The 17,263-nt window shown below is 47.8% G+C and overlaps 1 protein-coding gene across 5 annotated transcripts in view; it reads right to left on the reverse strand.

Moving 5' to 3' along the window:
• LOC8051749 (focal adhesion kinase 1) overlaps positions 1-17,263 on the reverse strand; it is a 49,171-nt gene that overhangs the window by 7,782 nt on the left and 24,126 nt on the right. For 2 of the 5 annotated variants that reach the window (XM_040504595.2, XM_040504600.2), the window contains exons 18-24: positions 16,897-16,976; positions 12,560-12,591; positions 11,832-12,203; positions 7,120-7,158; positions 3,198-3,323; positions 2,109-2,199; positions 467-543 (exon numbers count right to left, since the gene is read on the reverse strand). In XM_040504595.2, the coding sequence (XP_040360529.2) occupies positions 467-543; positions 2,109-2,199; positions 3,198-3,323; positions 7,120-7,158; positions 11,832-12,203; positions 12,560-12,591; positions 16,897-16,976 (817 nt within the window). The remainder of the gene's footprint in view (positions 1-466; positions 544-2,108; positions 2,200-3,197; positions 3,324-7,119; positions 7,159-11,831; positions 12,204-12,559; positions 12,592-16,896; positions 16,977-17,263) is intronic. The other 3 variants (XM_042286781.1, XM_040220613.3, XM_040504597.2) reach the window with 2 other exon arrangements.

The following is a 17,263-nucleotide window of genomic DNA, read 5'->3' on the forward strand; positions in this document are numbered from 1 at the left end:
GAACAAATCCCATGAAAACTGCTTTGGACACCTTACGAGATAGTACCATGCGCAACATGGTTCTTTCTTGAGTTGAAAATGAGCGTGGTTGAAGAGACATCTTTCTGAGAAACCACGAAAGAAAAGAAGCAAAAAAAAGCCCTCGAACGGATGTGAGGACTTCCTCCATATCTCGTAGTTAACTCCACTTCCAGATCTCCTCGATTGTACCACTGTGCTTGCCGACAGGATGCAACCTTTTAGTTGTCCCTCCTCTAGCGTGAACTTCCCACCTTCGCGACGTTTGCACATCTCGCGAGATTCCAGCGTGCACACGCGGCCAAAGCACCACCAAAGGCAACGGCACGTGCTGTGGGCCGGGCATCAAAAGAAGGCGCCTCGGATTTCTCGTCCTGTCGGTGGCTACAGCACCACCACTTCCTACTAGATCAAGAAAGAGGGAGAAGACATTTGTCACAGAACTCACCGACTTCTTGTCTACCATGGAGTACTCCAGAGTGCCGTTGGAGGCCTCTGTTCCAAAGACCCGGGGACTAGCCGCCGCTGAAATGATATTGAGCGCCGGCTCTGAGAGTGCGGTGAAACAAGCGTGCTTACGACTTGCACGCTTGCTAATTACATACTGCACAAGCAGCATTGGAAAAGACATATCCAACATGTGCACTGTCTTGCAGCAATTGCTCATGCGCTTACAATGTGAGGTAACTTTTCAAATTCTACAAAGGAGCGATTGCCAAAAGGCGGGACACTACATTCCCCAAAACCCCATCTACTTTGGAGGCCTCAACAGTGCATGTCAGTTTAAGTTAAAAAGAGGCCGCACCTCCACGTGGTGAATGATGTTGGTTGGGGCGAAGCTCTGGTAGTGCTGATGATACTGATTTTATTGTTCATAGGTAGTGCTGATGGTGCTGATTTTTTTTTTTATTGCTTATATGTAGTGCTGAGTTCCGGATTGCATTTCGACTCCATTATTACTGCTTTATGGTCGGTGAAATGCAGAGCCAGTGGTTCTTCTAGCGAATCAGCTTGGACCCGCTAGTAGCTGTGGGAATGCATCTCCACCGCTTAAGTCGACGGTCCATGTCAGAAAGAGAATGTGTGGTATGGATCGGGGTTACATACGCAATTGAGCATTTGACCGCAGCACCCTCTAGTCTAAAAACATTGAGCCAATGAATGCAAAGTTTAACGCAATAATATACACATTTGACCGCAGCGCCTTCTCCTGTATAGTTGTGAGCGGCTACATGCAACGTTGGAGTGTAGCATAGTGGTTAAGACATCTGCCTCGTAAGCAAGCGGTCCTGAGTTCGAACCTCCGTGCGGGCGTGCGTCTTTTTTTTTTAAAGTAAGCCGATCCCGGAGGCAGTGCAATCGATGTGAGCACAGATGTCGAACGGACAAGGCTAGACCCTAAGGAGCTTCTCCCCTAAAAATTGTAGATCCGATCCACTTCACGTGAAGATGGAAAACCAGCGAAGCTGCTATCTTTACAATGTCTAAGACGATGCCTACAGGACGACATCTAGGACGACTTCTACGACCTCAACAAGGACACCTAGAGGAGGATGCCTAGGACAACTTCTAAGACAGCCTCGAGGACGTCGCCTAGGACGACCTCAGGGACGACTTTTAGGATGACCTCAAGGACGATGCCTAGAGATGATGACAAGGGATCAGGACCTCACTATCTGATAATGCCAAGAAAGGCTGACTCACGCTGGTTGCCCCTCTTCTTATACTTGATAGTGGTTCCTAGAATAAAGCGACACTACAGCTAATCAGGCTGATAAATCTGGGGATCTTCCAGAGCCTCCCATACTCTCGAGCTCCTCTCCCTCAGTGCACACAGGTGGTCAAGCTCCTCCTTGCATGCCTACCCCTCCGGTCACATGACCCACCCGTTAACCAATCAGCATCCAGCCCCTCGCCCCTCCTCTCCTACCCGTCAACCAATCAGTATTGAGCCTCATGGTCATGCTTTTATTTAGACTTCCCTTTTATCTGGGCTTTACAAAATGCCGAACACCTAGCCAAGGAACGTTTCACGTTCAGAAGCGGAGCTTGGATGTGCACCAGTGTTCACTGGGAGTGGCGTGTCCTACCTGGTGAGGTGGGGCTCGTCCCATTGGTCGTTCCCATGCTGTCCGTCTCCGACCAATCGCTGCACGATGCTCGCACCCGGGTTGGCGTCGTCTGTCCCGGGAAAAGCGAGTTTGCCCAAGCCAAAGCCAAAGCAAGTGACAATGCAAAAGCTATATGCCAAAGCCAAAGCCATATTCAAATGGCAGGCTGCCCGTCCATGGCAAGTACAACAGCAAAGGACAACATGCAATTTGATCTGTATATACTATCTATAACTTAAACACCACACAATCCTCGGAGCTTTAATAGTCCACACACCGCTATTCCTATTAGCTCGCAAAAACTTGCAAAAAGCAAACCTTTTTATCTGACAGAGCTACGGACGGTGCACTGTCAAGCTGTCAATAAACTGTTGTCTTTTTTATGGGCGTCAGATGTTCTGATTTTATACTTGCGGCACCATAATATACAGAATGGGTGATTACTAATTTCTGAAGAATTAGTAAATATGCCCAATGACCTTCCAGAATATTCCAAAAAGGAAGACAATTATTTTTAATGAAGCGACGAATTCTAATTCTGTTGAATTGCCATATGTGACGCACAATCCGCTAAGCTAAGAAAAAAAAAAAAATCAATGAGCTTTTCTTTGCATCCGCTCAAAGGCCAGTAAGCTTTTCCCCGCATTTGCCGGTTTTGCGGTGGGCTTTTCTCCTGTGAGCTTTTCTCCGGTGAGCTATTCTCCAGTGATCTTTCCCCGGGTGAGTTTCTCTCCACCGCCCAGTAAACACTACTCATAGCCACTACTGCCACTTCCAAGCTCAATTTTCAGCTCACCATCCCTGTAAAGTGCCCCTAGGAATCACACCAGAGCCGAATGATGTCTAATTAATTCATAAATCAATCTCCGTTAGCACCCTCTAAAGCTCCTCACATGAATTCACATAACTCAGATGAACTTCCATAACATAACGAAATGTGAACTCGCATAACTCATGTGAACTCACTAAAATAATAAAATATGTACTCACGTGAACTCACTAACATAACGAAATACGAGCTCGCATAACTCACACAAACTCGCATAACATGACAAAGCGTGAACTCACGGGCAACGGATCAAAGAGTGTTGCTTCCTGGCTCAGCCACCTGGAGTCCTCTTCCGTCTCTCGCTGTTGGCTCTGGAGCTTCATTTCGAGCAGCCGCTGCTCCAACACTTCGTGCTGGTCCGTTTCCTGTCGGAGCAGATGCTTAGCGGCTGCTCTCGAAGCTCCAAGAAGATAAACAAATGCTGCCATCCCATCGATAAGCTACACAGCTCGTCACGAAAGTCGAAACCAAACGTAAAGGTGATCAAAGCTGTTATGAAGAACTGGAAAAAGGTTTCCATGAAAGTCTGAGTGGCAATCAACGTTTCGCTAAGAGACTCCTTTTGAAGGTTCAATTTTGAGATAAAAAGCTCCCATTTATCTACAGTAACCCCCGATTATAACGAAGTCAACAGGACAGCAGAAAAATTTGGTATATGCGGCAATTTGATAAAAGCGACAGATCCAAATAAACAGTGCCCGCAGCCTTGAAGGTGGATGGGAGCGCTGCAGAACACTCTGACCGCATATATAATCAAACAAATCTTGGTTATGAACAACAAGTGGCAGATTTAACGATTAAAAAAAGTGAAAGCTGCTTACAACTCCCTGTAACGCCGAATTAGAGCGCAGCTCTTGAGGAGGAGGAGGGAAGGGCACTGGGGGGGGGGTTAAACTAACCAGGGGGGGTTCACGTGACCTTGGGGGGTCACGTGACCCCCAATGCCGATGATGTCATCACTGACGTCACTGATGACGTCATCAGTGACGATGACGATGCGGGTACCGATGACGTCATTAGTGACGTCACTGATGACTTCGCCAGTGATGATGACGATGACGATGCGAATGTCGGTGACGTCATCAGTGACGTCGCTGATGACGTCATCAGTGATGATGACGATGACGATGCGGATGTCGGTAACGTCATCAGTGATGATGACGATGCGGATGCCGGTGACGTCATCAGTGATGATGACGATGACGATGCGGATGCCGGTGACGTCATCAGTGACGATGACGATGACGATGTGGATGCCGGTGACGACATCAGTGACGTCACTGATGACGTCATCAGTGATGATGACGATGCGAATGTCGGTAACGTCATCAGTGATGATGACGATGACGATGCAGATGCCGGTGACGTCATCAGTGATGATGACGATGACGATGTGGATGCCGGTGACGTCATCAGTGATGATGACGATGTGGATGCCGGTGACGTCATCAGTGACGATGACGTCATTGGGGGGTCACGCGACATCGGCGGGGGTCACGTGACCTCGGGGGGGTCACGTGCCCCCCACGAGGTCACGTGACCCTGGTGGGGGGCTCGCGCGGTGCATTATGGGACATTTCCCATGGTGCAGCGGGGGTCACGTGACCTTGGGGGGTCACGTGCCCCCCCACGAGGTCACGTGACCCCGGTGGGGGGTTCGCGCGGTGCATTATGGGACATTTCCCATGATGCACCGCGCAATTACGCCAACGCCGACGCCAACGGCGACGGCGACGCCGACGCCGCTCAAGCCGGAAACGGGCCCCTAAGAGCTGCGCTCTAAAAATAATTAAGTGGAGTTTGCCGATAATTTCATCTGGGCATCAGTTCTCCTCGAACTGCTCCAGGCATTGCAAGACCACTGTCACCGCTGCTGCACTCCACTTTGTTTTGAGGCAGCCATAGGATGTTTCGCGTCTGCGCAGTCGTTGGCTTTTCCCGAAATGTCTTTCCGACGTCGCATCTGGCTGCATGCAAACTCCATACGATCGCAGCATCTGTAGCAGGAGCAACAATGCAAACATGTTTTCACATCCTCCTATAGAAATCGTTGCAGCTTTGGGAATCGTGTGCCGGCTCAGCAATGTCCACAAAGCAGCTGGCGATCTTTCATCTTTGGGTCGCGGGCGCGCTTCCTCTTGCATGAGAAACTTCTCGAACCCGTCCAGTATGCCTTGCTTGTTCCGAAAAATGGTGGACTGTGTCGAACAGCCAATGCCAGAATGTCGAATTCTTTGGCGGTTTCGGACTTGAACCGGCCACTTGTCTCAACCTCGCAGATCTAACTTTCCGTAAACACTCTCACTCTCCCATACGACGCACGTAAGTGTGCACGCCGCAAGCATGCCTGCACAGGCACGCGCGTCGAGGGCTCCCGAAGGGATGATCTCCTCCAGGCTCCTGCATCACTCCCTAGACCCGACTGCGACAGGAGTCAGACAGCGTCGGCAGCAGACGCCATGAGTGGCGTCGGAATGGGGATGCTGCTCTTGTTGCCCTCTGCCCCTGCCCTGCCCACATCGGCGCATCGGCATCGGAAGCTGCGCTCTGCGCGCCTGCCCTCCGTCACCCGTTTGCTTCGTTTTCTTGTTTCCCGTTCGCCTCGGTGGAGAAGGGGGAAGAAACGCAAGGGTTTCTGTGCACCTCCGTGTAGACTTGAGTGTTTTCGGCACCGCGGCCTTTGTAATAAGCATGGTCGGCCATCAATACGCTTTAAATAATCCAGTTCAAAATGCATGCATTTTGGTCAGCACCATGTTGAACTCCGATAAAAGCGATAATTAGAAAAAAGCAATTTTGATATAACGAGGGATTACTGTAGAGCAATGCCAGAACCAGCCCACTCTGTTAACTTGGAATTGTTCTGATCAATACAGTGCTGTTAGGTTTCACACTAAAAAAAACAACTTGGGGGATGCTTAAGCTTCGCATTTGAGAGCGGAACATGATAGCGTTATCGGGTACCGTTGGCAAAGTCTGCTAATATAAATGCGTCCTCGTTCCCAAGCCGTGCAAGCGTGTGCGTGGTCTAGTCGGTAGCGTCACGTATCACGTGACGTCACACATAGCTGTGACTTTATGATCATATCGACCAGCTAAATTTGGCGGGAAAGTTTTCCACTAGATCTGGCGTGAAAATTTTCTGCTAAATTTGGCGGGAACATTTTCCCGCCTAATTAAGCGAGTAAATTCCATAATGCAGCACGCGCAGCCACTTGCAACTTTACACATGACATCACACGTGGCTGCACGCATTAAATGATATTGTGTTAAAAAAAACCTACACGAAGACAAAGATAAAAACGAAACATAGAGATGTGAGCGTTTACGTATATCTGTGCTGTTCTTTGCCTTCCTGCAAGCTTTTTGTACGACTTGCCTTAGTGATAAAAAAGGATGCATTACAAACAAGCCCCTTCTCAAGCATTGCTTGGAATCAAGTTTAGTGGATTTAAACAAAGCCACAATTAACACAATAAGAGGTTCACAGAGGTGGATCAAGCCATGTTTGTCTACAATTAAAATGCAGTTGCGTGCTTTTCAGAACAATCAGCACACTCCCAAACAATTCCCGCTTCAGTGGTAATTTTAGAAGCTTCACAGAAATCCATGCTTTTCAGAGACTGTTCAAGCAACTTTCTATTGTGGCAAGGTTCCAACAACAGACTAACACACATGTGAAAACACGATTATCCATTAGAGTTCTTTAGTTAGATATCAAGTAATATTGGCCGAAATCCATCAAAACATTAAGCATCGCCGAAAAAGCACAACACCGAAAACAACCATTCATGCCACACTACGACCACAAGTCTGGAACTACAAAGCACACTATAGCAATGAGCCATGGCAAGTACAAAACAAAAGTAAACCTAGGCACAACTGAAAGTAAATTTGAACCGACGCAACAAAAACGACGACAAGTGCCGCCAACATATGACCGATAACACGCACAATAAAAAGAGAGCGGCAGGCATGCACGATCAAGTTCTTGCCTCACAGACCAGCTAGCGTCTCACAGTGCACAGCGATCATGCATTTGACCCCCCTGGAGGTTAGAAAGAAATGCGACGAGGCCGCGAAAATGAAATTCAGAAATCCAAACGTGCAGAAACGACGACACAAACAATGCCGGCGGGGCCTTGCGACTTTGAGACATACCACAAGGTTGTCGTAGCTTTCTTGCTCTATCACGAGATCCTGGAAACACGAAGATTGCTTTTCAGAATGTACCGTTTAAAGCATCTCTTACAGGAAACAAGACAGTGCAACTGGCACCAAAAGCCAACCCTGCATCTTAACGAGTTTATAAAAATATTAAAAAATTCTCGACCGTACGTATGAGGTTTATTATGTTCTAACGTATGCACCAGACCACCCTGTCCACAGTTTCCACAACCATAAAAAGTACCGTCTGTTATTAATGACACGCGACTGTTGTAGTTTGGGTGACTACTACATGTGTAACTAGATTTGCAGTCAAATAGAGTAATAGTTACTTGGTAAATTTGATCAAAACAGGTGAACTGTTTACCTTGACTCATAACAGACTCCTCCACCTACCTAAATTAATAAGTCTGAGAGGCACGAAGTCATGGCAAGAGAAAGCGACAGAGAGAGGCAAAAGAGAATGAGAAAGTGAGAAAAAGAATTGTGCGAACTGGATCACTCTGACGAGGGCCAGGACCAGGGAGCAGAGAATGCAATGAACGCCAACTACCACCCTGCAGAACCCTTTTGAAGAAATTGCTGTCACGTGACACGAGGTCACACGACGTGGTCGTGTAAATTTCCCTACTCAATTTAGCAGGAAAATTGACGTCACGTGACTTTAGTGTAACGCTTCCAGCGTGTCGTTCGTTCGCGATGCTTGTTCACGACGCTCCTTCTCGCGAAAAACGACCCGTAAAATATACATTCTGTATTAACCTTTTTTTTGACGAGATATACTAAAATTGCTTAAAACATTACTTTTTTAAGATATTAATAACTAAACTTGCAAGTTATAGCTTTGTTGCTTGTGTGCACCACCAAGGCAGAAGTCTAAAAGTGGCTCCCTTGCGTGACCTCTATGGATAACTATAGATCTTTTCACCCTCCGCCGCATGGGCGCTGCCATCTTGGAATCACGTGATGCGGCCGCCATTAGGTTGCTTCAACTTTTCGCTCCGCTCTCCCGTCCGCGCCTTGGCGGATGCGTTGAATTCGTGTTTTTCGTCGCGTTTCACCGCGTCTCTTTCCTTACTCCGTAAAGTGTCATCCAATACTTATACCTACCATGCAATTGCATTACATCATTATGCGGCCAACTTCTGTAGTTAATTTTGTAACACGTACGTTTTGAATATTTTTTACCGTCGGCTTGCGGGATACGTGTGAAAAGGCTTTATAAGAACAGGAATCAGAGTTAGCACTTGCGCACATTGAATACATATATGACTGAAGAAAGCCTCGATGGTTCAAATACCAATAATATATGAGAACTGAGGCTTGGTTACTAATAAGGGCGGAACATTTGGAATAGGAAGCCCAATGTAATTACATATATAAGTGCGCATTGGTGGCAAGGAAGGAAACCAAAAACACTCAGCGTAATTAGCCACGTGTTTTTCTTGAAAGCATGGTATTTTGTAGTCACAACAAATCGAAAACAGTTTTTTTTATTACACTAGGGAACTTGTGGACAAGACGCGGAAACAAACGTTTAGTTTGAATTATTTTTTATGCTAGAAATAATGGTAACACCTTTTGGCGGACTAGTTGGTTCATGATTTGTAGAAATAAATGAACTGCGCAAAGGACGAGGCCTTTGCGCAGTTCATTTATTTCACAAATAATGGTACCGTAACATTAGGCAACTTGTTTGTTCGCAATATCACACCTATATCTGTTTTACGTTCTTAATCACGTGTGTGATATAAGCATTCGCTTTATCGGTTTATTCATGAATTCCACGGAATTGTATATCGTGCTTGGTACCATGTCCATAGTCTTTCAGTTGCTTAAGTCATTTTTTTAATATAATCATGCAGTTTTAATTAATTGATTTCAACACAAATATTTTGACTCCCCGCGTAAGAAACTGTCACAGACAGCTTGATAGTGCCTATGATTCACAAAATGTGACGCCGAAAAGAATCTTTCTGCATGAAAATCCCCCGAGTGAAGCCGGTTGTTGACGGCGAATAGGGAGTTACTTTCAGTAGCTGGCAAAGTCGAAATGTGCAAAGCATATCATTTCGAATCAGTGAACAGCTTTCTACACAGGTCCATTCGGTGGCGCCTGGCGTTCGACTTCAGCCAAACTTATCGGAGATCATTTCCTTTGCGCTCTTCAATTTCATTCAGCAAATTTTACGGAAAATGAATATCAGACTTTATTTGAAATCTGGCATTCACTTATCTAACCATTCTCATACCTTGAAAACGTCGTCAGCAAATGTCCATATAACAGAAAGTTTATTTCATAAGGCCAATATTTTGAAATTCTGTTAATGAGTACTTTAGTTAAAGAAATTTTCTAGTCAGCCTAGGCTCGTCTATCAAAATATTTCTCAAGCGCTTAATTTCTTTAAATAAAACCAGGCCGAGACAATATCACTTTTTTTATATGATCTACGTGATTATATGAAACTTTTCTAGTCATTATAAAAGACGTTTCCACTCTCGAAGTTAGAAAAGGTTGGTGTACGAATACCAAACATCGAACAGTAAACTTGTCAGTTCATCTGTTCTTGGTGATACAGCAGATTGTTAATCATGTGGTCGACCTGCTTTTTCACTAAGCACTCATGCAATATAGTCTGTTGCAATATAAGATGATCAGTTCAATACCTGACTTGAGCGCGAGCTATCTGCCTTTTGTACTGCTCGGTGCTCGCACAGCCAAAGCACGGCGGCAGACAACGAACGCACGCTGCGGGCGGAGCTTGTCCCGCTCTTTATTTTTTTTTCTTCTGGAAATTAGTGTCCGCGGGTACGGCCGTGGACAATGGTACTCCTCCCTGTGCATCAGCACAGTTGTTTCACCGCCAAACCTGGCCGAAATTAACGATGGACGGAATCAGACGTACATCGTGTTCGTAAAAAAAGATCGCAATTTAGGCTCGAAACCATTTTGTGGTTTGCCAAGTGGCTCAATACTATTGTTTCATTCGCTGTGTGCTACAAGAAAGCAATTTATATCGCAAAATTAATCGAAAGTGGCATGAAACAGCATTACAATCGCGTGCACTTTGAAACCGAAACCGACCAAATTGAAGCAACCTAATGGCGGCGAGTGCGCCAGTGCCCTCTGCCCGCCGGTCAGGCAACTACTGAAATGAAAAGGTCTATAAAATGTGAATAATGTTTGTGCATACGATAGCTTCCTGTAAAACAGTCAACTATCGTAAAATAATAGAGGCACGAGAAAAACACTTATATCCATATTTTTCGCCATTCCACCATTCTCGGTTGCCGCGTGCTTGCGTGCCAAATTTCCCTTTTCTCGTCAGCTATTTGCATATCCTTTCACTAGATGGCGCTGTAGTTTCGACCTTCAAGGCTGTTGCCAGACTAATACAGTATAGACCACTTACAACGTAACCGCTTATAGTGCGGGACCGGGTATAACGCGGCTTTTTTAAACCACCGGTTCGCCTCCCATAGAACTCCATGTATTAACATACCGCTTAAAATGCAGGCGCGCGAAGGGAAATACCGGTTATAGTGCAGTTTCTCGAACAGCCCGGCGGCCGTGCTGACTGACCGGCGCAGCGAGCACGTTTCCCTGTGCGGCGCTAGATAACAGCGCGAGCCGCAAGCGGCACCCGTGGGGCAAGGAGGATGTTGGAAGAAGCGAAGAGAGAGGCTTCAGTTGCCATAGCGACGGAGGGACGCACGCACGTGTCGTTCACGTGCGTGCGTCCCTCCGCTGCAACGGTTGGAAACAACCGCATCGACCTATCGCAGGTCGAGGAGAAGTGTTTGCGCGCGTTGCATGCCGGTCGCGGGCAGGCTGCTTCTATTGCTTCTATCCGCAAACATGGCGTCGGTTGTGATCGTCGACGTGGTAGACGGCGTGGTGGAGCTCATCGTTCGGCGTAAAAGCGCTATCCTTGACTGAATTTTCGTTGTGTGTCGCTATGATAACCCAGCACGTACTAGAAGGGAAGATCCACCTACTTGTGCGGCGATGTTGTGGCAGCACTCTCAAGACGGCAGAAACGCCCGTGTCGTCGTGTTTGTTTACTTCGACTAAAGTGGTGCTTTCTAAGCATTTGTGTTTCTGAACATCGCCCGGATTTCATATTTGGAGCATTTCATGCCTGTGCTCAAGTTGAAGGTATTACTGGCGCGTACCGTATAAAGGATGCGAATTTTCACGCGTTTTCATCGCCGGAGAAAAGTGATTAGGGTTAGCAATCCTGAACGCTGGCAATGTCCGTCCGCAACCCGCGACGCCGTTAAAAGGCTCCGCCAGGCAAAAGTCGCTCATTTCTTTCAAAATGTGTGACAAACTTGAGAGAAAAGTGTACTAGTCTGGTGAAATAAAGACTTTCCTCAATCTAAGCTTTATTTTTCATCTAACATAAAATAATTCTTTTACAAAGGTAAGTTGTCTGATGAATTGTCTGATGGCATGTATTTTGGCCTGAAAAATTGATGTTTTGGTTATAGCGCGGTACCGCTTATAGTGCGAATTTTCGCGACTCCCGCAACATACGTTAAATGCGGTCTACACTGTAGTAGTTAAAAAAACGTGATAAAACTGACACTATTAAACAAACAAAAGTTATTTTGTGGTTTGTTGCCTGTATGCAGCACTCATCAACAAAAGGTTAAAAGCGTAGAGAAGGAAGAGAAAGACAGAAAGAGAGAGACAGGCCGACCTGTGAGGCAAGGCTCGACCTGCGGCCGGATGACGAGGTCGCCGCGGCCGCGCGGGGAGAAGCAGACGACGAGGTCGTGCTCTCGGCCGCGCTGCTGCTACCGCCTCCGCCCGGGAAGCTACCGCTCCCAGCCATGCTGCCTCCCCCGGCGTTGGTGCCGCTACTCCCGCTACCAACGTCCTGTACCGTGAAGGTGTTGGTGGGCGACGCTGGCGCCACGTAGGCCCACGCCGGCGGGAGGCTGCCGTCGTTCTCTTGAAGCAGCTGCGCCAGGACTTCAGGGGTCTGCGCCACGATGTAGGTGCCCACGGTGGGGGTCGGGGTCTGGGCACCGCCGCTGCTGCCGCTACGGTCCAAGGGGTGCCTCGAGGGCTGAGGGACACGATTCGGGGACGGGTTGGGGGAGGGAGGGGCTGGCTCAGGATTACAGTGGACCCGCAATAATTCAAACTCAGATATTTCATACTTCCGGTTAATTCGAACGAATTAAAAAATCTTGGTTGTTCTGCTATGTTCTCAATGCATTTACAAGCTGCTTAATTCAAACAGTGTTTTTGCTTTATTCATACTATTTGTGCATGGCAGCGGGTTATAGCCCCGTTGAGTGCGCCTCCCACCGAGCACCCGAGTACTGCGGAAAAGCAATGCCCCTTGGTCGGTGACTGAAGAAAGCAAACTGAATCGACAGATATAAACTGGGGAGACATGGGTGCGAGAATCTTACTCACCTTTGGCGGCGGTTCGTCTGACCCAGAAGATCCTGCAATTGCGGTCGGCAAAAAATGTTTACATTAACGCCTCGCAGGTCATACACGAGAATCGGTGCACGACAAAACAGCTACCTCAAGATTGAAAAAATTTAGCCGTCCTGCATTAATCTACAGCACAGTCACGGCAAAGTCGTTGGGCCTCGGCGTCGCGTTTACGCACAGTGGGGCGCATGAACAAAAGCGTCAGGAACAAAATAGACATCTGACCATTTTGTTCCAAATGTTCTCGTTGTTTTTTTTGTTCCAGAGCGCATCAAAACGCATCTCCTGGCACGAGCTCTTGGCATTGACAGTGCTACGACGGCATTTTGCTATTGGCTATTTCTTACCTTTTTTTTTCAGAGAGTGCATGCAGTGGTAGGTACCACAAAACTTCTAAGTATACACCTTTTCCGCGTAGTCGTCGCCATCTTGCGTGTTGCAGCGACAGCCGCGCCGTCTGGCGTACGGTTGTTGTGCGCCCATTTTGGTATGCGGAGAGCAGCGTTGTTCCTAGCTCCCGCGTTGTCCCCATTGACCCCGTGCATCGTATCTTCATTGTTTTCACTTTAGTGAGTTCTTAATTTATTTGTTATTAAAAGTGTGAATTAGTCTTGTGTTCTGGCGTGCTTATTCCCCTTCATGGCGCCCGTTGTTGCGCCAACAGCGCCGAGAGGTTCGTCAACAGCGTCGCCGGTAATTGAAATCGGAGGCATGTTCACATTTCCTGAGGACGTTTTCCAGTGTTTACTCTTCGCGTGTTGTTGTTTGTGAAGAATGACAGCCTTCTGCGAATGACTAACGGGGGGTTTCTATGCGCGAGCGAGGGCGACCCTGGGCATAGAAGTATCGCCGTTTAATCGTACAAATATTCACAATCGGAGTTCGCGACGCGACGCGGGTTTATTATTATTGTGCACCGTCGAGGTACGATCGCTAGTTACCGGGACATTTCTACTTCGTATGATGCCCAGATGCGTCGGAATCACTGTGGTCGGAACTATTCAGGAGATGGGGGTGAAAGGGGAGGGGGGGGGGGGATGACGAGGATTTTGCGCCCTCTTTTCGTATTGTTTCCATTAACGTATTTTAACGAGCGTCGCTACCGAGCAACACACAAAATTATAGCGCACATCCTCGTAGGAATGAACGGAATGAAAAACAAAACTTGAGTAGCCAATAACAATCATTACACCCAGGGTCTTACATTTTCACCACAAGCTGCAAAATTCGTTCTACATTTGACTTGTCGAGGCCTATTACTGCACTTGTAGATGTCCGTTTCTATACTGCCTATTTGCTTTTTTATGTGCTGATATTGCATCGCTTCCCTGCTGATATCAGCGGGAAGCGATGCAAAGTGTATAGGTGGTATTCACTGAGCCTGCAGGTTCGATTTTGCCACGGAGCGCCACCGTCGATCCGCCATCTTCGAGGTCGCTATTCGACGTTTGATTGGCTTGTGCATGCGGTCGTCAGTTGGTAGTGTGTGCTAATTTCATATCGTTGAAGCACCTTCGTTGAACAGAAGAGAGAAAACAGTTTACCTCGGGGGCGGGCCGTTTTAATTCCCTTGTTGCCGCCGAGTACCGTGTGTAAAGGCTGAACCGCATGTAAGCAATTCAGCGATCGAGCCACGAGACAAGACGGGCGACGGCGACGAGACAAGCCACGACGACCCGCTTCGCTGTCGCTCGGTCACTCGCGCGACGAGGCAAACCGTATAAAAGCGACGGGGGCAAGCTACCAAGGCTATGAGCGACGATTTCCAGAAATCTAAAAACCGAACGACGCGACGAGCATCCGTGACAAATCTCCGTTGCTCGTCGCCGACTCCCGCCGCTGTCGCCGTCGCTCGCTCAATCGCTTACATGCGGTTCACCCTTCACTGTCGCTCGTCGCGTAGCTCGGTTTCTAGATTTTTTGAAAACTTATCGCTCATCACTTTGGTCGTTTGCTTCCGTCGCTTTCATGCTTTTTGCCTTGTCGCGCGAGTGACCGAGCGACAGCGAAGCGGGTCGCCGTCGCTTCTATTGTCGCTCGCCTAGTCAAGGCTATCGGCGCGCTTTAAATTGTTCAGGCTAATAAAAAATGCGACGCACTTTTCATTAGCTGCGCACTCGGTGAGCCGCACGATATGTTTCTGCACAAAACGAACACCGAAGGCACGACGAACGACGCGGAGGCGATGGAGCAACACGGTTACACGGCCGTAGTGCAGAAAATCCGCTAGAGAAAAAAACAATAAGGGAACTAGCAAAACAAAACAAAGAGTAATCACACCGTGCTACAAAAGCCCCAAAGTAGAAAATCACAGTTCTTGTAAAAGAGCTACCGCCGTGGCACGGCGCGCGACGCGCGTCATTAGGGAGTTTTTGTAGACCGCGCTGCCCCTTCCGCTAAGCGTTCCGCAACGAAGAAGTTGCTACTGCGCCTGCGCGCCGATAGGCTTGACTGTGGAGTTCCCGCTATCGTAGCGGGTTGCGGAGGGACCTTGCGGGACGGCGGAAACGATCTACGAAAACTCCCTATTGAGCCGATGGAGCAATGCGGCCGCGGCGGAAAGGTCCGATAGCGACAAAAATGAACTAAATCACACACAAAAAATATTCCCACGGCGATTTAAAAGCACCAAAGTCTAAAAATAACCCATAGTTTCGGCCAAAAAGACCCTTTAAAGTTGTAAAATGTTGCTATCCCACGCTGAAAGGTCCGGCCAGACGGCACCTGACACCAACGTGGGATAAAAGCAGACCTCGAAGATGGCGACCGTGGTGGCCAATGCCAGCGCACCTCGCGAGTGACGTCAAGTGAATGTCACCTATAGGTTATACGTTACAGCCGCATTCGCTTTGCGATCTTCTTGTGTTCGGTGCACAATTTGTCGCGCGCTATCTTCCGTTTTCGGAAATTGCTGCTGCAGCCAACGACTGCGCAGTGGCAGCCCGATGACCAAATATGCGCGGACATGATACATCGACGTATTAACCCACCTTATTACAACTCACTTCGCTGTCAAGGGCTTCAAACCCCATTTAACGCGCACCACTTCAGCATCTTGCCAGCCGGCTAGGCCTGCTCCCGCATACCGGAAGTGTTAGAACCGGAAGAACTATTCCCGCTGTGCGACGAGTCGCCGAGTCGAGGCTACGCACGTTACGCGCTGGGTCGAGGTTAGACGGAAAAGGTGTATAAAGCGGGGTTGTTAACGCTGTGGCGTAGTTCTGTGGTAACGTCTTTGCTGTGCACGCGGCTGACCCAGGTTCAGTTCCTGCGGGCGGCGGGCAATCTTTTTCGAGGATATGGCAGTGACGACGACGAACGCCCCACTACGTTAACTGCAACGTCAACAACCACGACAACAGCTACAACACAAACAACTACAACCTCAAAAACGGACGTCATTTCCAGGGGTGAGAAGAGCCCATAAGAGCTATTGCTGTAAAATGTGCTACTATATTAACAGTTCCATGTTTTTCCCTTTTCCCACTTTTTTTTTTTTTTTTTTCAAAAACTCTTAAAAGAAAAAAGACAAAAAAAAAAAAAAAATAAAGGTTGGTCTGGTTTTGAGTTGCAGCGACACTAGCTTACGCCGTAGATCCGAAAATTTCACCAGTGCAATACATTTCCAGACGGGGGTCTTTAACGTGCACCACGCAGTAGTGATGCATGACCGCACACCGGTACGATGCTAATCCAGATCGAAATGGGCAGGAGTCGATATTAAACCCAGGATCTCTGGATTCTGCAGCGCAGGCTTTCATTCCGCGGGCTCCAAGCTGTGGCATACTAACACACTTGGCCAGTGGTCCCCCAAGATAAGGTTACTAATTACGTCTAATGTAATGTAAGTGCGCTTAAAATAGATTATTCCTTCGACTGCCTCACTTTAACAATACATTAAAAAGTCTGGTAAGCTCCCCTCTGTGGCCAATTCAAGATTTATTAATGTTGGTGTATCTCAAACCCCAGATATAAAGGCATGTGGACTTCTGGACAATCAAAATAAGAGTGGAAATGGCCTGTTTTCCCATTGTTTCGAGTTGTTCTTAACTAAATGTCATTTCGTGCTCACACACCAAAACGCCAACCACTCGTAGATAACTTAATTACGTAGAGCCCCGAGACCGAGACAAGAGAGGACAGAACAAACACAAGGTCTCAAACACAGCTACGTTTGAGACTTTGTGTTTGTGATGTCCTTCACTTATCTCCTTCTTGGGGTTCTTGCGGGCAGCGGGCCATCCATAGAGTTATTGCGGTACAAATGGTGTTCCAACAAAGGGGCATATCTGTGAGAGGCAGCAAAGTCTCACCCCAGGACATGGCTTGAACTCGGCGATTTTCCCTGCGCATGGTGTCCTCCAGCTGCCTTCGTTCCTCGGACAGGATTTCGCTGGAGATTGTAAGAACTTGCGTTAGAGATGCAGACGCAACTTGGGTTATGCACTTCCATAAAAAAAGCTGGCCATCTCTTTGGAATGTCCCTAAAGCATTGTAAATGCAGAGCATTTAAGGAGCCCCCTTCGCATCTCCTCCTTTCACAGGCACAGTAAGGAGGCCGCCAAGGGCACTTTATGAGGGTTTTGCAAATATGCAAAGCCGTCAGCGTGTCACATTTGTCAGGGTGTCGTGTGATATTTGACATCACCAAAGCCATATCTGCAGACACAAAAAGCCCCA

This window comes from Ixodes scapularis, unplaced genomic scaffold (assembly GCF_016920785.2).
Source record: "Ixodes scapularis isolate PalLabHiFi unplaced genomic scaffold, ASM1692078v2 PGA_scaffold8__174_contigs__length_109621045, whole genome shotgun sequence".
In the NCBI taxonomy this organism is placed as follows: Eukaryota; Metazoa; Arthropoda; class Arachnida; order Ixodida; family Ixodidae; genus Ixodes; species Ixodes scapularis.